This window comes from Ambystoma mexicanum, chromosome 2q (genome assembly GCF_040938575.1).
Source record: "Ambystoma mexicanum isolate Mex_15411 chromosome 2q, UKY_AmexF1_1, whole genome shotgun sequence".
Lineage (NCBI taxonomy): Eukaryota > Metazoa > Chordata > Amphibia > Caudata > Ambystomatidae > Ambystoma > Ambystoma mexicanum.
In genome coordinates this window covers 129,880,973-129,905,320 of record NC_090924.1, presented here as the reverse complement: position 1 = coordinate 129,905,320, position 24,348 = coordinate 129,880,973, and the positions used below count along the sequence as shown (strand labels likewise).

The 24,348-nt window shown below is 48.5% G+C and overlaps 1 protein-coding gene across 1 annotated transcript in view; it reads right to left on the bottom strand.

Moving 5' to 3' along the window:
- LOC138569235 (BOS complex subunit NOMO1-like) overlaps positions 1-24,348 on the bottom strand; it is a 1,101,991-nt gene that overhangs the window by 775,391 nt on the left and 302,252 nt on the right. Inside the window, exon 17 of the mRNA XM_069647049.1 lies at positions 2,165-2,228. Coding sequence (XP_069503150.1) covers positions 2,165-2,228 — 64 coding nt within the window. The remainder of the gene's footprint in view (positions 1-2,164; positions 2,229-24,348) is intronic.

The window sequence follows — 24,348 nt, the reverse complement described above, 5'->3', positions numbered from 1 at the left end:
CAATCAAGCACTTTGGGCTACTAATGTAGTAAATCATCTTACACCCCTGGTGAAGCAAAAACTAAATTACAGATGCCACCAGTGCTCTCTGTAAAATAAATGTATGGGGATATCATCACCCTAGATTAAAAAAATGGGGGGTGCTTTAAAAGCCATCTGTCATGCAAGAGGACTATGTACTAATAAAATGGTTGCAGTGAGAGGGGGACTTCAGCAGAAATTCCTCTGAACAAAAAAGGAGGTCAGAGATCCTAATACAAATTAAATACTAGGTGACAGGGGGGATTTTAGTGGGCCCATAATAGGGAGAAAACCCCCAAAATTGGACCTCTGCCCTAACTGTGTGTGAACGTGCATAGACGGGGTCACAAACTAAAACCTTCATATTTTGAATGCCATTCTTGACAAACCAACATGAGTGATCGTACGTGGGGACATTGGCCTATATTGGTAATACCAGTGTAAACATGCTTGTGTAAGAAAGCATTAAAACGTTTTCACACTAGCACGTATCCAGACTTTATACTGAATAAGTTTCCCTTGCAGCATTTTTTTAAACCACAATTCTTTTACTGATGGTTTTGCTGAAAAGGTCTGTGGCGGACGTGTGTTTCGGATAAGGAAATATAGCATTGGTAGATGATGGGTGGGTGTTAGCAGGGTCCTGGGTGCGGGCACTCTGCCCCTGCATAAGTTTAGAAAAATGTACAGAAAAAAAGATGGTGGCAAAAAATATTTGTTAAAAACAGAAACCACTGGCATATAGAAGGCATCATGAAAATGTATGAGAAAATGCTCCTGTGCGATGTTGGTGAGTTGGCATCAGTTGGACGATTTTTCATGCATTACCGTACAAAGTAAACTGTGTACCTCCTGTTAGGACAGTTTTTCTAAAGTCCACAATACTATCCTTGTGCAACACAGAAACTCCAACTACTAGCATATTGTCTGTACCACTCAAGGTAATGGTAGCTATGGCAGAGCAACCAGGCTCATTTTAGGAGGGAGAAAGGGTTGTAGGAAGGTACAAAGAACTTGTAAGCATACATATGGCCCAAGGAAACACGTATACACTGATGTATTGTAAAAATAATGGTTCATTTTATATGTACACAAGCAAAGAGAATTCTTTAGAAAAGTACAATTATAAGCCATAAACACAATGTAAAAACGAACAGTACTTCTGATCAGTAAACCAACGTATATAACACATTTAGAATAGCAGTATGCAATTCCAAGGTGAGTAAAACCACATGATTAGACTTTCAGAATGGCACTATGCACTTCAAAGGTAAGTTATAACTGTTTAACACTTGTAACTTATTCTATTTCTGGAATATACTGTTACAGCACCAACACATAGCAAATGAGTACATTGTAACACTGGTTATTTTTTCTTCACAGAGGCCTTTTACTTTCCCAGTCCTACCCTAATCTAGGGCATAAGTGTGCTCAGAGGCAGAAGGGGGACGCTTGTAGTCCAGGGGCCAGCTGAAGACAGAACAGGATAATGCAAACTGTGGGAAAGTCAGAGTTCCAGAGGAGTTCTCGTCTAAAAAGTATCATATTTTAGAGTTGGTAGAAGAGTTCAGGGACTTCGTAGAAGGCCCCCTACATGCGTTACAGCGTTAGGCCTGGGGAAGCAGTATGAGCAAGTCTGGGCGAACTCCCGGTATTATCCAAATTGGTCGATTACAAATGATTGTATGGTAAATTTGGCCGAATTCGGCCAGTGCCATTCCATTAGATCGTTTGTATACGATCAATTTGGGTAAACACTACCAAACATGGGGAGCGGGGGTTGCAGCGGTATGCCCGCTCCCCATGTTTGGTAGTAATGGCTTCTGGAGGTAGCAGGGGTGTCCCTCTCCTTCCAGATGTTTGGGGGCGGGAAGAAAAAAGAAAAAAATAACTTTAATATAGTTGTCTCTAAAGTTTTAGTTGGCACCCTAAGCCCTATAGTCATGTTTACACCCACCCCATCCCACTTTTTTCAAATAAATGTGGCCAACTATCTTTATCTTGCGTTCAATTGATTCTTGGTCACATTATAAATGTAAACAATTCCCAAATGTTCCCACAATTGCCTATTTCTTTCAGTCTGATACAAACGAAGAAAACATATGGAGTGCGTCATGCAGAACCAGGAAACATTCAATCTTACGTGTCATAAGTGTAGTATTCATGTTCAAATCGGTGGCAGGAACGTGGGGTCACTTTGTATACACCTTTGGAGAAAATGAGAGATTTATATAGAACAAAACTGTCAAATCATTACTATAGACATGGGTCCTGAACAACCGGATATGCATAACACAAACATTCTGAGAAACATTTTGACATTAGTAATAAAAATGCCCATGCACGGTCTTAAGAAAGCTTTTTAAAAAGCAAACTCATGAATTGAACCTGACATTTAAAACCAGGAAACCCTTAAAGTGATGTTTATAGTCACCTTCAGATGTATTGTTCATTTCCTTCAAAGTCTGCGTCCCATGCATTTGACAAGTCAGAGGGCCATACCTGCATTTAGGCTATGTATTGACAACACTGAGGGATACCCGTCCCTTTTTAGTTTTGTTGAGAAGAGGCACCGAGTCATAAAACCCATACACATTTTGTCATTGCAGATTGGACTTGCACATGTTTGGAGCATAATGATCCGGAAACTCACCATTGAACTCGGGGGGTGGGGGAGAATTACCTGTCCAACGGAACTCATCCAACACCAAAGAAGGGACCTAAGGTCATATTGCACTTCAATGACATCTGCACCACCATCTCAATTTTAGCTTCATGAACGGAAACAAATGCCCTGTGCAATGGCAGTCCTGTTAGTCCCCCCCCCCCCCAAGTGGCAGAGCAAGTTAGATGAAGAAGCAAGCGATCAGGAAGTTTAATTTCATTAGGTGGTACCAATCTCACCCTGTGGCCAGAAAAGGTACTATCGCTTCAGACTCTGAACCTGCTGCGCACCACATTCATAATGTGCTGCCTCAGAACATCTTCCTAGTTAATAGCGCTATTGCATGCCTCAATGCAGCTATTTATATCATTCCCAATTGGTTCAGCAGGTTATGAGAATCGTTGACCCCAGGTGGTATACATGTACATTTTTGGCGCCACCAGATAAAAGACAAATAAAATAGTTTCTCAAGGTTCGTCTGAGCTGGCATGTCATAATGTGCTGCATCTCAGAACATGCAAGTGATGCCAATTTGCTTTTATAGACATCAATATCTTTCTACTGTATAAAATAAGTATAACATTTGGTTATTCCTGCACTGGATAATCCTAGTTATCGTCTTGTATTTATGTTGGCGTTGTAGAAATATTTATTGACTTCATTTATGGGTTCCACTAGGGTGAAGGAAGGGCTCCGTTGGAAACTATATCAACATCTGTAAGGCGGACCTGTGGTTATGCTGAAAAGCCAGATAAGCCCCAGTTCTTCCCCACAGGTACTCAGAAACATGCAGCCGACCCCGGTGGAGACCAAGAAGAGATACTGTGCAGTATATGAGACCCCAGCAGACCCAGAAGGAGAGAAACAGAGCAGGATTCAGCCCCCAATGTCAACCAATGGAAAAATGCCGTAGAAGTGACCATGCAGAACCAGACTACCACGGGTACCCTTGAGGGCATGTATCTTGAATAGCACGACAACAGAGGGCCCAATGAGAATCTACAGGATTGGTTCTGTGTGCAAACCAGAAGAATTCTAAGATATGCCAGGGTTTAAGGATATTTAAAATAAAATAAAAAAATAAAATAAAATAAAAACGCCTATACCGCTAGGTGGGACGTTCTCTGCCTACAAAACTAAAACTAATGGTGCTCGTCAAAGTCCAAGACAAAAGGTCCCAAGTTCAAATCCTAATAGCCAACTGGCCCTACCCCTTGGAGAAACAAAATAAAGAAAATAGGCCGGAGCAATAACCTCTCCCTTTGCCTTGCTTTCTCCAGTTCTGCTCTTTTCGTGTTTCCTGGGCTCACCAAAGTCCTCTGGCCCTCAGATAGACGTACTTCATTTGGGCTATGGTGGGGCATCTGCCTGTTGGGGTTTTCTGGGATGTCCGTAACCCTTGTGACTTTCCCAGCATTGAATAGTAAAGTCTCTATGTTTTTCAGGGCTCCCCAAAGCCTTCTGGCCCTCGGACAGGCTTGGTTTAGCTAGTCTTTGATAGGGCATCTGCCCACTTGGGTTTATGCAGCTCCCGTAACCCTTTTAGCTTTTCCAGTTTCAAATATCACGGCTCACCCCTCTCAACGGTGTTACCTCTGTTGGAGCGTTCTATCCCTTCTGCTGCTCAGCACGTCAGCTAATGCACTTCTCGTGAGTAGCTCAGGGATTAAGCCCCTCCACTGCAGTTTGGTCTTGTTAGTTAACAGGTCCCATGCCCACCATGGCTTCCGTGTGGTCATGCCACCAGGCTAGACTGTTGTCTTATGTCCCCATCTCCTTGACCCAGGCCTCTTTGCCGGTCAGGACATCAGCCTTTCGACGTCTTGCAAGCATTTTGTTCACTCTCCACGATACCGCTAGGCTCTGCGGTCTAGCGTGGCTCTGCTCCTCCAGGACGTCTTCCCATCATAGGTTCTCCCCTGCATAGGATTCTCTCTCTTCGCTTTGACGTCCCTCGTGGTTTTACGAACTTAATTCCAAACAAAAGGGGTGCGTCGTTCCTCTTTGACTCTGGAGTTCAGATGGGACCCAGCATTAGATGAAGCCAAAGAGATTGAAATATTTCTATTTGGTGGAGTCAAAATAGAAGTAACAGCCTATGTAGGTAGACAATGTACTCTGAGCCAGAAGTTCCTTACCGGAATGGGAGTCCTTGTCCCCAAGAGGGAAGTCACTCCCAGTGAGGTTCCACTTGTCCAAACCCCTAGGGAGAGTCTTGTTGAGCAGACTCCCCTCCCTATCCTCAAAGGGAGAGGCTCCCCTCTGGGTAGAAGTGACAAATACTCCAGATTTGTCACATTTCCCTGAAAACACTGTTCCAGGAAAGCAGAACAGCAAGATAAGCAAAAGCTTCTTTTTACAAGACAAAAGGAAAAATCTGGTAACTCAGGGACTTGCACCCTGACCCAATGACAACCCAGACAGCTCATAAAATGAACAATGGTCCTTCACAATAGTGAGGCCCACCATCCAGAAAGAAACGGCAAAGGAGTTGCCTCCAGGAAAAAAAGGAACTTGCACACAGCAAACCCAAATGTCTCATAAGGAAAACGTGGATGGAACACTAGCAAAAAGGGCCCCTGCAGCAAGGTAACAGTGGTGGCGACCAGAGACGTCAGAGACAAGCAGATGTGGTCAAGTGTTAAGGTCCCAAAGGCCTTTAACGAGGCTGCAGACCCTAATGTAAAAATGCATTAAGCAGCAGTAAAAGAGCCCCGAAAACCATCCTAGGATGAAAGGCTGCATAGAGCAGATAAGGAGGACAAGCAGCAAGACGAGGAAGTCTCTGGAAGGACTCCCAGCAGCCAAACACCCATACTGGAGATCTGACCACACCACTGCATCCAGTCAGTATGTCCAGAAGAGGGCCTAAAAATGCAGCCATGTCGGGAAATCCTTTAGCAGATAAGTTGAAAGGAGGCTGAAGGTTAGCAACTTGAATTGGCAAGAAGACTGTGCACTGGTTTCAAGGTGCAGGAATGTGCAATAGGATAGCCAAAGAGATGTGCAAATAAGCATCCTGAAGGTGCACGTTACAGAATTAGTTCCCCTGTTGCTTGGAGGAAAGAATCCATGGAGTATGACCTCCTTAGGTAGAAAAGCATTGAAATCCGAAAGGTTAAGGATGGGGAAGAGGCCAGTGTTGTCCTTTACGGGCCCCACAAAGTACATAGAATGAGACTCCTCCTGAACAGAGGTAAACCTTTTCTTTCATACCAATCTTCGGAAACAAGAGATCTCTACACTGGGATTTAGTGAAAGTTGTTGTGGGGTGTTGGGGAGGGGAAGACAAAATCACTGACATTTTTCACAGATCTCTGAAACATGATATGATAGGTTATTTATAACGCGCTTAATGCCCAGAGGTTTCTAAGCGCGGACCCGGGGATCAAACCTGGGTTGCTCCGTGTCGTCTTGCTTCCAAGGCGAGCACATTGCCGCTGAGCTATCCTCCCGAGACTAGCTCCTCAATAATCGATAGACTTGAGCCGCTATGCCCAACAATGAGGTTTGCTTGTTGGGCATCAGAACTATAAGGCCTGTGTTACTTAAGAGGAGGGGCACACCCTTGTATGAAGCTCTTATTTCCTGGACTATGCTAAGGAGGAAGAGTCATTGTTTGAGCTCTACAGTCTGGAAGCCTCTGAAGCCTTGCAAGGCTAACTCTGCTTCCATTTCAGCCGAAGGTTGTTAATTTGTTTTTAAAGTAATGACTGAAAGACTTGGTCGTAAGAATATTCTTTTTCTTTGATCAGTTTGCTATTTATAGATTGGAGGCAGAAGTGAAAGATTTACAACCTATCAAAAAAAAAGGAGGTCTTATTCATTCTGAGCCTCTGTCAACAATTTAGTGATGTTCAGCCATGTGGCTATGTGAACCTCAATGCCAATGTACATTCCTCTGGAAGCAGAATCTGACATGTACAGGAGCAGTGTGAAGGAGAATTCTCAGAAATGTGCCAATTCCCTCCACCTTAGAGACCCCAGGCAACTTTGCTGGATTTTGAGGACTTGATATTTTTAACCTGGAGAGAGTGTGACCCTTTTTCCCCACTCTCTCATGTATTTTATTATGATTTTGAACACTTTCATTTGGTTGTGGAGTCTGACAAACTCCATATGCATCATCTTTTACATTGCATCACACAGCACCTTCAGTGCAGTGGCACAGGGCAGTCTTGCAGATTTCCCAAAGGTTTAAATACCTTCTCTTTGATATACTGTTTCCAAGAGCAGTAAAGTGAAATTGACTTTACTTACCATTGTAACTTTCTAGACCCAGCACACCCCATCTTACAATAGAGTGCTGTGGGGGGTTACCCAGTATCCCCTTTGCCTAGTTTCTCCTGTAACATTTTTTAGGTTACCCTTTTCATACTGAATGGCTGGTGGCAGTGGTTTCGTTTGAACTACCATGGTGTGCCTTTACCGCGGGCTGCTTTCGTAGCTACACTAAAGCACCCACGGGAGCCATCTTTGTCAAAAAGGCCCCGGTCTTCTTTTTTTGCAATTTCTTTGTGGAAAGGTCCTTCTTGAGATTTACTCTTCGCGCCAAACCAGGTTTGGTCTCTTTGTTCATTTTGCCTTTGGCAGGATTCATGAGTGAAGCCCGCCTCTGGCTCCAGGGTGTCTGGGGTAGGCAGGAAGTGAGGGAGGTGCCCGAAACTCCCTGTGCCTAGTCTCCTAGGAGACCCAAATGCACTCTGTGATGATTGGCCGGCTGACTGTCCGGCAAGGACAGCCACCCTGCTGGGTGACTGACAGCTAGGCTGGAACGAATGGGAGAGAACTGAATAAAAGGCGGCAGGCAGAGTCGAACACTGGACGGAGGAACCGAAGAAGAGGACGCCTGCTGCAACTCCTGGACCGTTGGTTTGCCCGGTGAAGCCCTGCTGCAGTGCCGAAACGCCAAGTTCGCATCGAGAGAGAAGCCCCTGCACGGATGACTTCACCCCTTGAGTTGGTGAGACCAATCAACTCCAAAGTAAGCCACCGGGACATCCATCTCGGAGCTGGTTCAATTTCCACAGAGTTGCTGCTGGAAACTGTATAGCCAGGGAGAGGAACACCAGATTGTGTGCGTTGCTTTGAAGCTGGCCTAGAGCTTCAGGAAGATCCTCTGGACTCACAGGAAGCAGGACAGACCGAGCCTGATCCCCCCCCCCCCACTCAACATAGTGCGGGCCCTCAGAAGCAAGGAAAGTCCATCTCGACAGCCAGGAACCGCAGTGTTGCTATTTGCGTTAGACGCAAGGAGCTGAAACACTGAACAGCCACTGAAAGTGAAGTTTGCCGGTTGCGAGTTTTGACCGTCCCAATGCATTGCAGGAGTCCCCCAACGTCCTCCCTCTTGTCCCCACGACTGAGGCCCAGGAACAGCGAGTCCTGCAGAGCTGTACAGGAACAGAAGTCATCAGCTGCATCTTTTCTTCATTTCTAAGGTACTGTAAGAAGTCTGAGAGAACTTACCTCCTACAGTAGAGTGCTTGCCACTTCTGCAACTCACAAGTCTAATCAGCTTGTGGCCCTATATTTGATTCTTCTTTTCATCAAAGACTCCTAAGAACTTGTGCAAAGACTTTTCCATTTACTTACCAGAAGTGCTTCATCCTATACAAGACTTTTGCCCATTGACTTTGGCTTAGCCTATTGAACTGAATGACTTCTACGAAAATCTAAAAGTACTTGCCCGTTTAAGAAGGTTTGTGGTCTCTTGTTGTTCTAAAAACCTTTGCCTTTTACCAGCTTTTAAGAGTATTCTAAATGCCAACAGTAGGATATTAATGTCCCCAGCACCCTAGTTATTGAAGTCACATGTGGGTGTAGTTTGCATCAGTGGGCCATCCCAAAAGGGTCTTGTAAGGGATGACTATGAGCCGGCGTTAGGTTAACAAAGATTTGTCTTTATTGACTTCAAAAATTGCAACAAAAAAAATTAAGGTGGGTATAAAACCCTGTCTTGGGTCCAAACTTCATTACCAGCAGGCTTGGTTAGAGAATAAGGAAAAAAACGTATTTTAGTCTTCGTATGCCCAGGAACCTCTCTGCTGCTTCCTCACACTCTGCTGACCTCTGCAACAGAAAGGAAATGAATCTGTCAGTTTTTCCTCATTTCCTCCCTTATATAGGGGCTTGGACCACTCCACCCAATCAGGACGCTTCCCCGCCCGAAAGCTTGAAAATCCCCTCCAAGCCCTGCCCCCTTTCCTTGGAGGATCCTGGTCGCCATAATGGAGCCTGCACTGGTGCCTCGTGGGGAACGCTGGTTTTCATTGTTAAAGTACACAGTAAGTTCTGTGTTACAATAATGCTGTCTTCTACAGTTTTCTGTGAGTAATTGTTTTGTTTACTAACACGCTTGTATGGTGTTCTGTTTCTGTCATAATAACTGCGGCTTGACTTCGGAAGGAACTTGCCGCCTTTGATGTGCAAACTATTTACACGAGTCATTTCTTTTCCCGTGGCTGCCTGAGCCGGTGCTTTTATGAAGTCTGTACTCGTACGGCAGCGGCCTTGAATATCAGGACATGGGTGCGTTTCAGTTTCGGGTTCCAGCACGGTTTTATTTTCTGTCTCCTGTCCCCACCAACCCTCCTTCGGGTATTCCGTGCCCGGAGCTTCAGTCAGGTTGTCACAGGTCTTTACTGATTTAGAAACTAAGGGTGTACTGTATTGAAGTGCATTTGTGTGTTACTATTATATTGCTCCCTTCTGAAGAAGGCTTATTCTAACTAACTGATAAATTAATAGTTGTTTATGCAAGAAACCTTGAGTGTAAGAGTTTATTTGAATACCTGTAACTGTAAATCTCTGTGTAACTCCACTACAGCTCACATTGACCCCTCTTGAGATAAGCCTGGCTGCTCAACATGCTACCAAAACTGTGTAGTACAAGCTTATACCAAAGGTTGGGTTTCCTATACCTGTGGTCAGAGTTGTGCGTAGTGGTCCCAGGGGGTACTGCATACAAACTTTGCCTAGCAAGCATGTCTTCGGGAAGAGGTATGTTAAGGCATGCAACCAGCATGTGTTTTCTTTTTTCAAATCGCAAATGCACTTTTGAATATGCTCCGATCCGACCCCTACATCTGAAATGGATTCTATAAGTACTAGATGTTCCCGGCGTAACATATGCCGTTCTATCAGATTTTAAAGGTCAATATTGGTTGGCAATTCAGAGGGTCACTTCTGTGCCCAGTCCTAAAAATTGGAATTACCACCGGTAGCTTCCAGAAAAGGGGCGTAGGTCCATGTGACTTACTAGTGATCATTGAAAAGGCTTAACAGAAGGCATATTTGTATCAGATGGAATGAGAGGTATGCGCTGTATAAGAACAGTATCTAAGTTTAATCCATTTATTATACAGGCCTCGATGTATCTTTGTAGACACGTAATTGTCAACCAGTCCCCGTGATGGCATAAGATTGCGTACTAGAATAATTACAGCACCTAGTTTCAGTTTTAGCTCACGAGGAGGCATTCGTCCTACAGCGTTTCACTCTTTAGAGATTGAAACATTGAGCCGGTAATTAACTTATCATTGACACTGGAACCGCCGTGCCCTATGTGAAGAAAAGTGGGGGTGGAAAGAAGTAACTTGAAATTATTCCGAATGTTTGCGATAATGGCAGGTGAAGGTGACGGCGTAGAACTGTGCTCATTCTGTTTTTTAAAATGATAGCTGTTGTTGAAGTGGAAGGGCACACAGAGGTGCACTTTGCCATTTGGGCAGCAGAGGGCAACCTTACACTGATATATTGCATGAGCCGAGTACGGAAACATATCCAAGCGTGTATAATATATCAATGCATTACTTACCGTAAAAGCATTTCTAATGGTTGTATCTGCTTAGATTCACATGCTGTGCATAGTCCGACATACAGTGGTCACTGCGGAGTATTGCATTTTGTTTTTCGTAGTCGAAAATGGGACGTCGACAAGGCGTGCCTGTAACACTATCCCTATAGTGACGTGCATTGTACCCACAATCCCTCACGCGTCGAGGTCCCTCTGTATTTTTTCTGCCCTGAGGGAGTCTATTAGACGTGAGTGAGTGCAGAAAAGAGAGATAGATAAAGGATGTCTATGTTCCTTCCATCTGAGCGGGGAAGAAGGGTGGGCGCATGTGAATCTAAGCAGATACAACCATTAGAAATGCTTTTACGGTAAGTAATGCATTGTCTTCTGATGTTTGTTAATCTGCTTAGAATCACATGCTGTGCATAGACCAGCAAGCAGTACCCGGAGTTGGAGGTGGGTTGTGAGAAGGAACAGTAGAGAAAAGATGTCCTAATACTGCTTGTCCCACCTGGGAATCAGATGTAGAGTGGGCATCTAGACAGTAGTGTTTTGTAAAGGTGTGTGCAGAACTCCAGGTTGCCACTTTGCAAATGGACTCAAGAGGAACATTTGCAATGAATGCTATCGAAGACCCAGTGCCACTAGTAGAATGTGCTCTCGGCTTGAAGGGTAGTTCTTTCTTAGCAAGAGAGAAAAAGAGTGATGCATTGGACAATCCATCTGGATATATTGGATTTTGAAACTGCATCGCCTTCTCTTCCTGCTGCCACAGAGACAAAGAACTGATTAGTCTTTCTCAGAGGTCTAGTTCTTTCCATATAAAACATGACGGCTCTGCGCACATCTAGTGTATGCAGACTCCTTTCCACTAAATTTGAAGGGTTTTGAAAGAATATTGTTAGTTTTATAGACTGGTTCACATGGAATTTTGAAATAAATGTTGGTGCAAACCTAGGATGTGTGCGAAGAACCTCCTTATCTTTGTGAACTGTTACAAAGGGGTCTAGTATAGAGAGCGCCTGTAGTTCACTCACTCTCCTAATGGAGGTGATAGCTATTAAGAAAGCAGTCTTAAGAGTGAGGTCCTTAAGGGATGCCTTGTGCATGGGCTCAAAGGGTGAGCCCATAAGCCTGGTAAGTACCAAGTTTAGGTCCCATACGGGAACTGTGTTGGCTATAGGAGGGTGTATCCTCTTTACTTCCTCCATGAAGGCTTTAATAACTGGGACTTTCACCATGACACTCTGAGTTGAGAAGTGTTGTATGCGGAAAGTGCAGCTAGATGAACTTTAATAGAATTAAAGACCAATCCTGAGTCTAATAAGTGAGTCAGGTAAAGAACAATATGTGTGGGAGAGCAGTCAAAGGGGTTGACACAATTATTTCTACACCAGATGACAAATCTCTTCCATTTGCTAGAATAGCAGTACCGAGTGTTAGGTTTCCTAGCCTCCCTAAGAATGTCCATGCATCTTTGAGGGAGTTGTAAATGTCCAAATTCTATGACCTCAGGAGCCAGGCTCCTAAATTCAGGGTCTGTGGGCATGGGTGTAGCAGTCTACTCTTGTCCTGTGACAGCATGTTGTTTGGGCAGGGATGTTTCACTGGAGGAGATTGAGACATCTCCATCAAGTGAGCGAACCATGGCTGCCGGGCCCACATAGGGGCACTAGTATCATGGTGACTGGTTCCTGGTATATCTTGTGCACTATCATGTTGAGGAGGGGAGTCGGGGGGGGGGGGGGGGTTAAGCGTAAACAAATTTCCCTGACCATGTTATCCAGAGCCGTTCCCTTTGGACTGGTTCTGGGGGTACCTGGAAGCGTAATCTTGGCATTGGGAGTTCTCCAGAGTTGTGAACAAATCTATTTCTGGGAATCCCCACTGTGTGAAAACGTCGAAGACGATACCTTCTTGTAAACGCCATTCATACTCTGCGGGCAGAGGGAAGTCTCTGCTGAGTTCGTCTGCTAGCAGATCGAGTTCCCCTGGTACATGTTGTGACAACAGGAACATGCGTTTGAGAGCCCACTTCCAGATGTTCTGGGACAGCTTGGACAGTCCTGGAGAGCGAGTGCCTGCTTGCTTGTTCAGGTAGTACATGGCTGTGGTGCTGTCTGTGAGGACCATCACTGTCTTCCCTTGCAGGTGTGTCTGGAAAGCCTTCAGTGCTTTGAAGACTGCTAGCAGTTCCAGCAAGTTTATGTGTTTGGACGCTACACTCCGAGTCCAAACTCTGTGTGCAGTCTGATGAGATAGGTGAGCCCCCCCCCCATCATGTGAGGGATGCGTCTGTGGTTAGAGTGGCCTCCACTGCGGGGGTGGCGAATGGTTTCCCTATTACAAGGTTTTCCTTTGACCACCACCGTAGCGAGAGAACCAAGGCCTGTGAGACAACCACTAGATCGTCCCATTGTCCACTGGCCTGACACCACTGGCTGTTGAGCCACTCTTGCATTGGGCACATGTGCAGACGCGCATGAGGTACCAAATATATACATGACGCCACCATTCCTAGCAAGCGCATTGCTTTGCGTACCGTCACCTCTCGACCGGCCACATATTGAGGGATCTGAAACAGCATATTTTGGACCCTCTTGTTGGAGGGGAAGACGAGGCCGTCCTTTGTTCGAATTGGAGCCCCTAGGAATTGTTGATCTGGCTGGGGTCTAGGCTTGACTTCTTCTCGTTGATGGAGAAACCCAGTTGGAACAAAAGCCTACAGTCTTTTGGGTATTTGAGAAGCATGTCTCGTAAGAAGAACAAGTTACTCTCTTACTTGGTAACGTTCTTTCGATGGGATTGTCCGATGACGTATTCCATATCAATAACATGTAATCACCACAGCTGTGCTGCTTCGGAAAATCTTTGGTGTCTGCGTCCTGCATCGATGACGTCGATAAGCCGCTCTCGAGGACCTCCTCCAACGGCCGACGTCACTGGATGTTATAAGTAGGATGCACGATGCCCGTAGCCTCAGTTGTAGTTTTTTCCCAGAACGTGTGGCACCAGTCGTCTGCCAGTCTGACACAAAAAGCCTTGCGGAAACGTAAGCTGCAATCGCTTAAGAAATTCTGTAGGGGGGTGAGGGGGGGGAGGCAGGGAGGGAGCAATATAAAATACGTCGTCGGACCATCCCATCGAAAGAACGTTACCAGGTAAGAGAGTAACTTGTTCTTCGAGGGGATTGGGTCCTCCGATGTATTTCATGTCAATGACAGATTCCCAAAGCAGTACCAATCCAAGGAGGTGGGAAAAGAATTTAGAAAACAGAAATTTAGAATGCCCAATCAAATTGCGGGGTAAAGGACCGCCTTGCCAAAGGCCAGATCCTGCCCACGGATGGAATCGAGGGAGTACTGACGTACAAAAGTATATACCGAAGCCCAGGTGGCTGCATCACAGATGTTACGAATAGGAACACCCCTCTGTAGGGCAGTAGAGGCAGCCATACCCCTGGTAGAATGGGCCCGCAAGCCGACCGGTGGGTCCTTACCTGCCAAGCGGTAACACTCATAGATAGCCAAAATAATCCAGCGAGACAAAGTCCGTTTCATCACAGCTTGTCCCAAACGCTTTCCAGCGTAACCAATGAAGAGTTGATCGTCCACTCTGACCCGAGACATGCGTGAAATATAAAAGCTTAATGCTCTCCTAGGATCAAGCCTATGGAGCCTCTCCTCTTCCTTACCAGGATGTGGAGGAGGATATAACGCCGGAAGAACAACCTTCTGGCCTAAATGAAATTCCGACACCACCTTCGGAAGAAAAGAAGGAAGGATGAACTCCAAGGACAACCCTGTCCTTATGAAACTCAGTGAAGGGTGGCTTAACTGAAAGTGCCTGTAACTCACTCGCTCTGCGAGCGTAAGTGACCGTCACCAAAAATACAGTTTTAAGAGTTAACAGTCTCAAAGGGCATGAATGCAAAGGCTCAAACGGAGCACCCATCAGAAACTTGATAACAATGTTCAAATCCCAACCGGGCACCTGGAAATGTGACGGAGGGAACACATTAGTGAGCCCTTTCAGAAACTGAGAAATTAAAAGGCATTTTAAAATAGGAACACTCTTCAGACAAGCGCTTAAATATGGAGAGCGCCGCCAGGTAACCTTTAACGGTACCCCCTTGCAAGCCCCTGTGGGCCAAAGAAAGCAAAAAAGACAGAACCATGGGAATGTCACATGCGAAAGGATCCACATTCTGAACCCTGCACCAGACGCAGAACTTACGGCAACGGTACAGGGACCTTGTTGCGGGCTGTCTGGCCGCGAGCAACACCTCCATCACGTCTTCAGGAAGGTCCCAATCCTTATACCTCAACCTTTCAGACACCAAGCGTGAAGGTTGAGGGATCTGACCTCTGGATGGAGAACCTGACCCCACCTCCCGTGAGAGCAGATCGTCTCGGTAGGGAAGACGACGTGCAGGGCAGACGGACAAGTCGACAAGGTCCGGGAACCACGTCCTCGGGGCCCATGCTGGAGCAATGAGGATCATCCGGGAACCGAACCTCCGTAACCTCCGCAGTACTTGCGGGATGACGGGGACTGGAGGAAACGCGTACAGCAGTGGGAATGACCACTCCACCACGAACGCGTCCAAGGCTCCTTTTGGAGGAAATTCCCGCGAGCAGAACCTCTCGCACTTCGGGTTGACACTGGAGGCGAAGAGATGCACTTGAGGGGTCCCCAAAGGGCAAAGATCTCCAGGAGAATCTCCTGAGCCAACTCCCACTCGTGAGAGATCGCGCTCTGCCTGCTCAGAGCGTCCGCCGTCTCGTTTTCGTCTCCGGCCAGATTAACTGCCGAGATCGAAACGTCCTGCTGGATTGCCCAAAACCAGAGCTGCATTGCCTCCCTGTACAGAGGAAGTGACCATGCCCCCCACCTTTTTGTTGAGGTAGTGCATGGCCAACATGTTGTCCGTTAGGATTAGGGCATTCTTCCCTCGCACAGTCGGCAGAAAAGCCTTCAAGGCTAGCCTGACGGCCCTCAGCTCCAACAGATGGATATGGAGTCTGGACTCCGACGGAGACCAACGACCGCTGACTGTCAACTCGTTGGCATGAGCTCCCCATCCCGTGAGGGATGCGTCCGTCACGATCGTCACCTCCGGCCAGGGTAGCCTAAATGGAGCCCCCTTCATCAGATTGTCTTCGACGGCCCACCACAGAAGGTCCTGGGCAACCGAGGACGGCACCTGAAAAGGGTCCGACATCCTGCCGGAGGACTGAGACCACTGGAGCTTAAGTGCCCATTGCAAAGATATCATCCGCAACCTGGCCTCTGGCACCAGAAGAATGCAGGATGCCATGAGGCCGAGCAATCTCAAGAACTCGAACGTTGGGAGACTCTGGGCAAGCTGAAACTTGTGCACCATCTGCTGAATGTGATGAGCCCTCACCAGGGGAGGAAAACACTGCCCCAGGGACGTGTCGAGCACTGCTCCGATGTACTGGAGCCTCTGAGTTGGTGTCAGATGGGACTTCTTTAAGTTGAGGGAGAAGCCCAGCTTGTGGAGGGAGTGGCAGGTGAAGTCCCGAGGACTTGCTCGGGAGGGCGCGCCCTGATCAACCAATCGTCCAGGTAGGGGTAGACGTGAATCCCTCTTTCCTGAGGTGCGCTGCCACCACTACCATGAGCTTGGTGAAGACCCTCGGGGCGGAGGTCAAACCGAACGGCAGAACCCGAAACTGAAAGTGCGAGTTGCCAACCGCAAACCTCAGGTACTTCTGCTTTGGATGTATCGGCACATGAAAATAAGCGTCCTTGAGGTCAAGAGACACCAACCAGTTCTGAAGTTCAAGGGCCTGGAGGACTTCAGAGAGTAACCATCTTGAACTTGTCCTTCCTTAGGAGTTTGTTCAAACCGCGCAAGTCCATGATGGGTCTCAATCACCAGTCTTTCTTGGAAATCAAAAAATAAGGGGAATACCATCCCTTCTTCCTCTCCGCTACAGGCACCAGTTCTGTGGCGCTTTTCTCCAGCAAGGATTGAATTTCCTGCGCAAGGAGCGGATCCGGACTCTTCAAAGGAGAGATTCCGCGGTGGATTGTCTTGAGGCCTCTGCCGGAAAGGAAGACAGTATCTGTGGGTTATGATCTCCAGAACCCACACATCTGAAGCAATGGCGCCCCACTCTATAAGGTGCTGCACCAGCCTTCCCCCAAACGGCGAACCATGGGACATGGCCTCATGACGGAGCTGAAGCGGCTGCGGCGTTGCCTGAGGGCAAAGAGGTAAGAGCCCGAGCAGCCTTGGCACCTTGAGTACCTTGTTTTCCACCTCTGGCACTCCTACGGTGGCCCCTTTGACTGGCAGCTCCTCTCGTTTTACCAAAGGATGAGTAATAACGAAAGGAACCTCCCCTCCATTGCTGTCCCCTAGGACGAAAAGGCGGAGGTTGGCGAACTGCAGCGCCCAACGACTTCGCTGCAGCTTTTGAGGTCTGCAACCTCTCAGGGGTCTCGTCAGCCTTGCTGGCAAAAAGATGTTCCCCGTCAAAGGGCATGTTGAGGAGCCGGGCCTGCACATCAGGAGCAAACCCCGACTTCTGCAACCACGCAAACCTGCGTATTACGGTGCTCGCCGCCATCGACCGACTGACGCAATCTGCCATGTCCAACCCCGACTGAACGGCCTCACACATGGCATCCTTGCCATCCTGAACCATGGCAAGGAATCCATCCTGTTCGTCCCCTTCGGGAATATGTTCAGCCGCCAAGGAAACAGTTCCACAGAGTGTGCGTGAAACGCGACAAGGCACATACGGAGTTGGCCGCCTGAAGCGTCATACCCCCTGAAGAAAACACTTTCTTCGCCCAGCCGTCAAAATGCTTGTCGTCCCTATCAGGAGGGATGGTAGGATACGACACCTGCTTTGCCAGGGCTGTAGCCGCCTGCAGTACCAAACTCTCCGGAGTGAGGTGCTTGGTCAAGTAGCAGGGGTCACTACTAGCTGGGCGGTATTTTCGCGGCAAACACTTGCCCACTGCCGGGAGACTCTCCGGAGCAGTACAAGCCGCAGCCACCCTCCTCTGTAGAGCCATATGGAATGGCAGTACCGGGTCAGTTGGTGGACCTTGATCGAGGATATCCGTAAGGTCATCCTGAAGAAAATCCCCTGGGAGAGCAGACAACCCCAAGTACTCGGTGACCCTGGACATAAGGCGCCGGTACTAGGAGTCGGCATGAGTGCCAGGCTCAGGCCTACAAAACTCCACCTCCGGGGAGGTGTCCAGCCCACTGGCATCGTGCAGGGACTGCCGCAGGTCCTCAATTTGGCTATGGCCCGAGAGAATCTCGTCTGGCACTGTATCAGGAACCATGCCATCATCAGAGCCCTCATCCACCTCTGAAATAAACTCAAGATGGCGGTAAGAAGGCACAGAATGTGGAACAAAGCCATTCTTGACCTTGGCCAGAGCCTTTCTAGGGAGATCCACCGAGCCCCGGGATACCCCCGTCGAAACAGCCTCGAAAGGTGTCGAGGGCGTCGAGTGAATCGGCGTCGAACGCAGCGCCGACAGCATCGATGGCGTCGACACAGGCCTCGAGGCCGGAGCCCCGAGCGTGTCCCTCGACAGCCTGGGCGTCGATGGCGTCGACGACTTCTTCGGAGGCGGGCCTCGAAAGAGTCCGCCGACGACCTCGGCGCCACCAGCATCGACGTCTTCCTCGAAGACACCACAGGTGCACATGGTCTTGAGCGTGTTGAGGACCTGGACCGGGCATGACGAGAACTATTCCCCTTGTCCGAGTGGGACCTCTCCCGCGAATCATGTCGACCACCCGAGCCCGAAGACGTGCGAGCGGTGTCTCTCAACCGATCAAGACCGACCCCAGTCGGAGGCGCGGACGGACCAGTGCCTTGCGATTCGAGAATCGCTAACATTTTCTTCCCGAAGGAAGCCCATTCCTCTGGCGTCGCATGCTTGGTGGGTAAGTGACCCGCCGACGGGCGGGTTCCTCGGAAGAGGACGGGGAAGGTGACCGATGACGGCGCTTCCGGGAGTGCCTCGAAGAGGCAGAGGAGTGGCGGGACCGACTCCGGGACCGAGACCCACTGGACTTCCGACGACGACGCAGAGAGTCGCCCCTCAAATCGTCCATCGAAAGCCCCACAGACCACGACTTCCATGGCTTGGACACCTTACCTACCAACAACTTCTTCTTGCGTTCCCGCAAGGCTTTGGACGTGAGCGACTGGCAGTTGACAGTCATCCGTGTCATGGGCCTCCCCGAGGCACCAGAGGCAGGCGTCGTGCGAGTCAGTCATCGACATCTTGGACCCACAGTCCCCGCACTTCTTAAAGCCCGGACGCGGGGTGGAACACGAGGTAGACATCTGTCATGATACCTACCTCCAAGGAGCCAGGTCCGACCCAGCGACCCCAGAGGCAGGCATCATTTCCCCCAGGGGAGTGCCAGCGGGCCCAAGCTGGGGCCCTTTGGACGCAGTCCTGGCGCCTTAGGCGCCAGGCTCATAAAGCTAGACATGTGTGCAAGTGTTTTCATGTGCACTTACCTGATGCAGACCATGCTGCCACATCCAGGCCCTCTTGAGGCCTGAATGGAACTACTTTACCTGTGGGACTACTTTCCACCCAAGTGTGGTCGGGGAAGGATACATACCTGATCGGAGGAAGGATACACACTTGGGACTTCTTCCAAAGCTATTTAAACCACACCCGATCAGCAACTCACGCTTCGCGTTGTTCTGCTCCTCGCAGCTGGACGCTCACCGTGTCAGCTCCTGCTTCTGGACTTCAGCCACGCCTGTCAGCATCCTGGGTCACCTGCAAAGGGAGACAAGAGACCTTACCAGCTAAATCTGCACCACGGAGACATCACCGACGATCCTGAAAGGGAAGACATTATTTTTAAAAGCATTTCGTTACGATCGCTGCAGCGCTGCATTTCACTCACCTTTCCTGGGTTCCTCCATCTTCAGCAGCGATCATCCGGATACACAGCCACTTCCCAGAGCCTAGAGAAAAAGACAAGAATAAGAGGTGAGAGAAGGAAGGGAATAAGACTTACCTCATTTCATTTCGGGTCTTGCCGCTTCCAGGCATTTTCCGAACCCCGGCCCCTATGGGGAAAAAAGACAAAGACATTAAATGAGTGTATGCAAAGTCAGTTCCCGAGCGCTCATCCAGAACTAACCTGCCATTTACTGGAACTGCACGTTTCACTTCGGGTCGGTGCCATATCTCCGGCATTCTGAACCCCGGCCCCTAAGGGGAAAAAAGGACAAACATTAGCGCTTGCTGCAAAAAGACAATGAACATTATTATTAGGCTTGGACTTTTGAACTTGCAACAGAACTTTTACAGAGCCTTACCTGAATAGTCAAGCTTACCTGAACTCCCATCAATCCTCAATCCAGTGAAGTAACTGGGTTTCAACGCGCCCCTGCATCAGAAGCAGGATGGAGAGCTCATCCTTCCTGACCCTAAGGTGAGACTTCACGGGGAATCGTGGAAGGATATCGTGGAGGGTTGGAAGAGAGTGGGAGGCTTGATCATAACTCAGTCAGTAGGTAATACTCCCTTTTCACACACAGGGGAATATTCCTGCGAGCCGGAGAAGCCAGAGTAGAGGGCCCTTCCTGTCCATCTTCAGAGTCCTGCGCTTCACCATTGAAGAAGCATCAGCACTCGAATCCAGACCTGCGCCTCCGTGGGAATCAGGTGAGCGTTACAACATCTTCACGAAGAAAATCTTCACAATACGAACAGGTTCGAAGAAACCGAGAAAGAACAGAAACTCCAAAGAGTCGAGGTGCGCCGATAACTCCGAAGCAAACACGTTCGCGGAAAAAATGGAACTGAGGCTACGGGCCTCGTGCGTCCTACTTATAACATCCATTGACGTCAGCCGTCGGAGGAGGTCCTCGAGGGCGGCGTATCGACGTCATCGACGCAGGCGCCGAAGATTTTCCGAAGCAGCACAGCTGTGGTGATTACATGTCATTGATATGGAATATATCGGAGGACCCAATCCCCTCGAATCCCCTGTTATGAGCCAATCGTTGAGGTAAGGGTATACTGGGATGGACAACCTGCACAGGTGGGCCGCTGCCACTGCCAGTACTTTTGTGAATACCCTTGGCGCTGACGCTATGCCGAAGGGTAGCACTCTGAACTGGTAGCGTTTGCCCTCCATCATGAACCTGAGGTATTTTCTGTGCGCTGGCAACATTAAAATATGAAAGTATGCATCTTTCATGTCCAGTGTTGTCATGTAATCTCCCTGAGAAAGTAGGGGGATTACTTCCTGTAGGGTCACCATGTGAAATTTTTGAGGTTTGACAAATTTGTTCGCTGGGCGCAGATCTAGTACAGGGTGCATGGTTAAGTCCTTTTTGGGTACAAGGAAGTACACTGAATAAATACCTTCCGATACCTGTGATAGAGGCACAACCTCTATTGCTCCCTTTAGTAGCAGCAGTTCCACTTCTTGAAGAAGAATGGCGAGGTGCTCCGGTGATAAGCGTTGTCCCCTTGGGGGTGTGTACTTGGGGGACCGACTGAATTCTATGCAGTAACCGCGGGCTATGGTTGACAATACCCAGCGGTCTGATGTTATTCCCTCCCATGCTGGTAGGAAAGATGTTAACCAGCCCCCGACCAGCGATGCATTTTAGGGGACCCGAACCTTTGGGTCATTTGGTGTTGGTAGCCGGGGATCCTCTAGGAGTGGGGCCCCGACCTCTACCCTTGCCACGGCACTGTCCTCTTTGCGTGTACTGGCCACTGGTTCCCTGATCAGAGGACCAGTTGCCTGCAGTGTACTGCTGTTGTTGGCGTTGGCCTCAAAAAAAGCGTTTGCCGAATCCTCGTTTATTGGGAGGCCTTAAGATTTGGTCTAAAGTCTTGAGGGTGTTGAATCCTTCTTGGCAGTCTCCAGTGCGTCGTCCACTGCTTTCCCAAAGAGGTTAGAATCCTCTATTGGTTTATAAATGAGTGACGCCTGGGTTTTTTGGCTTAAACCCGGAATTGCGTAGCCAGACATGACGCTTCAGAAGTATTCCATGGACTAAAGAACGACCAGCCGTTTCTGCAGCATCAAGAGTGTTTTTAATGATGCTCTGGTTAACCAGAGTTCCTTCTGTTACTGTGGTCAATAAGCGAGTTCTTAAGGGCTCAGGGACTTCCGAGGTCCTGCCGTAATTTGCCCCATTGGGCATCAGCATAACTTTCCTGTAGGGTATTATTATTGGCAATTCTGGTTGAAAAAGCTGCCGAGGCTGTAATTCTTTTACCCAGGGCGTAGAGTTACTTTCCTTCTTTGTCTGGGGGTGCTTAGCTGGTTGACAGCGGAACCCCTGCTCTTTTCCTTGTGGTAGTTACCACCAAGGAGTCTGGAATTGAGTGACCCCTATTATATAATGGGTCTGAATGAGAGGGAGTAAACAGTTTTTCAATTCTGGGATTGACCCCTCTGACCAGTGCCGGTGTAGACAGCGATTGAGTGAATCGTCTCTTAACTGAGGCGAGGAGGGGAATGGTTTGGCTAGTGGGCGGTTTTTCTTTAATGATTCTTTCTACAAAATCAGTATCGGGAGTAATCTCACCAGTTTCAATCTCAAAATGCGCTGCTGCCATCCGTAATAGCGCGTTGAAGGTGGGTTGATCATCTATTGGTGAAGGATTCCTGACCGGTGTGGTCTGAGGAGAGGGAAGGTTTATGATCTCAGGGTCTGTAGACTCTGTTGGTGACTGCCAAGGCTGTGAGCCACCTTCATCTGGGTCTTCCTCAAAGGCCCCTCACCCACCTATGTCAAGGTTTCCCTCAAAACCTTCTTCCTCGAGGTTCTGTTGGTCTTCACCATCCAAGAATTCCTCGTCCTCTTGGAAGGGAGGGTCTTCTTCAATGAGATCATAAGTATGAGATTCCTCCTGAAGGGGGTTAAATAGTCTAGGATATTTAGCACTGGGTCCTCATGAAGTACCTCCCTTGGCCTCTTGGGAGTTTTATGTTCAGGAGTGGACATAAATCTATCCAGTTTCTCCATACACGATTGGAATCTCTCAAGAGTCCAATGTGGTAACCCAGAATGGTCTGGAGGCAAAACAGGAGGCTGTTCTTCCTGTAGCCGTCTTGGTCTGTCCCATAACATCGAGGATAAAGTCCCTTCACCTTCTGAGAACCCTTCTCGTAGGCTAGGGCCTTATTTTGACGGCGGGAGCTCTCCCTGCCTCCCTTTCCGGCATTCTCGACGTTTCCCTACGACTTCCGAAACAAAGGTTGGGTTATCACTATCCTCGTCACACTTGGCGGAGGTGGGTGAGGAAACAGCTCTAGACATAGCGTAGGCTGCCCACCTCTTGACCCTGCGGTCCTTTAAAGTTTTCGGGTGAAGTAGTTTACAGGCCGCACAGCCTTCCTCGTTGTGGTCGAGGGGTAAGCAACGGTTACACCGCTTGTGCTGGTCTTTCCATGTAAATTTGCCCTTACAGCGTGAGCAAAATCTAAACGGAGTCCTCTCCATAGCTGAGGATTTAGATAAGAGTGATAACGACCCAGAAGGAAAGGGGGGAAAAGGAGAAAGGCATTCTTAGAAATAGAAGAAATGTCCCACGACCCCACTCTCCCTACTGTATAAGGCCGGCGAGGCCAGGCCACGTGTTCGGCAGCGCCGAAGGATCTCCTCCGTCTAAGTCACCACCGTCAAAGTTCTTACTTGGCGGTGAAACAGCTTTGCAGCTTCGACGTCGAAGGAGGGATCTAATGTGATGTATTTAATAATGTATGAGGTATTTAATAATACCTAACGACCAAAGGGTTGAGTAAATGTTTTTGCAATTTCTCTCGAGGAGCTCCACGTTAAGGTGGCCAATATCTGGCCGGAAAAAAAAAATCTGAGGGACCTTGACGCCTGAGGGATTTTGGGTACAATGCACGTCACTATAGGGATAGTGTTACAGACAGTCCTTGTCGACGTCCCCTTTTCGACTACGAAAACAAAATGCAATACTCCTCGTGTGTGAAGGGCGAGTGCATTTTTACTGCGGCTGTTTGGCGTTTGCGTGACTAATTCCCAGTCACTGCTGTTCCTCGACGCTCTGCACTCCTGGTTGCCTGGTTGCCGTGGAGCAAGTCGGCGTGCGGCGTGGATTTAGCCCCGCCCCCTCCAGGTGGAAACCTACAAAATCAAGACCCAAGCGCCCTCGCGGCGTTAAGCCCTCGTGTGTGAAGGGCGAGTGCATTTTTACTGAGGCTGTTTGGCGTTTGCGTGACTAATTCCCAGTCACTGCTGTTCCTCGACGCTCTGCATTCCTGGTTGCCGTGGAGCAAGTCGGCGTGCGGCGTGGATTTAGCCCTGCCCCCTCCAGGTGGAAACCTACAAAATCAAGACCCAAGCGCCCTCGCGGCGTCAAGCCCTCGTGTGTGAAGGGCGAGTGCATTTTTACTGCGGCTGTTTGGCTGTTTGCTGGTTCGCTGGTACGCCGCTGGAACATGGTCGACATCCCAAAGGTAGCGGCGCCCTCTCCGGCTCGTGGCCCTCAGACAAGACTCAATACATTACAACAGCGACGAAAGTTGAACCCCTGGACTGCCATGCCAGGCAAAATTAAGACTTGTGCAAAGGTAAGCAAGCAAGTTGTTGATCTAATTGCACCTGTTGTTTCTCACAATATAACCGCTCAAGTACATCTTGCAGCAAACCATGACTTTGTCCTCGGTGATTCAATTCCCTCAACTACCGATACCCCACTGAGTAATACGCACAGTGATGCAATCCAAGAAAAGGTATTACGCCTAATACCGCAACTCTCTCTCGCAAATTTAAATCCAGCCCCGCCTGTGGAGGAAGGCCCGGAAGATGCACTCCCCTCTATGCAAATT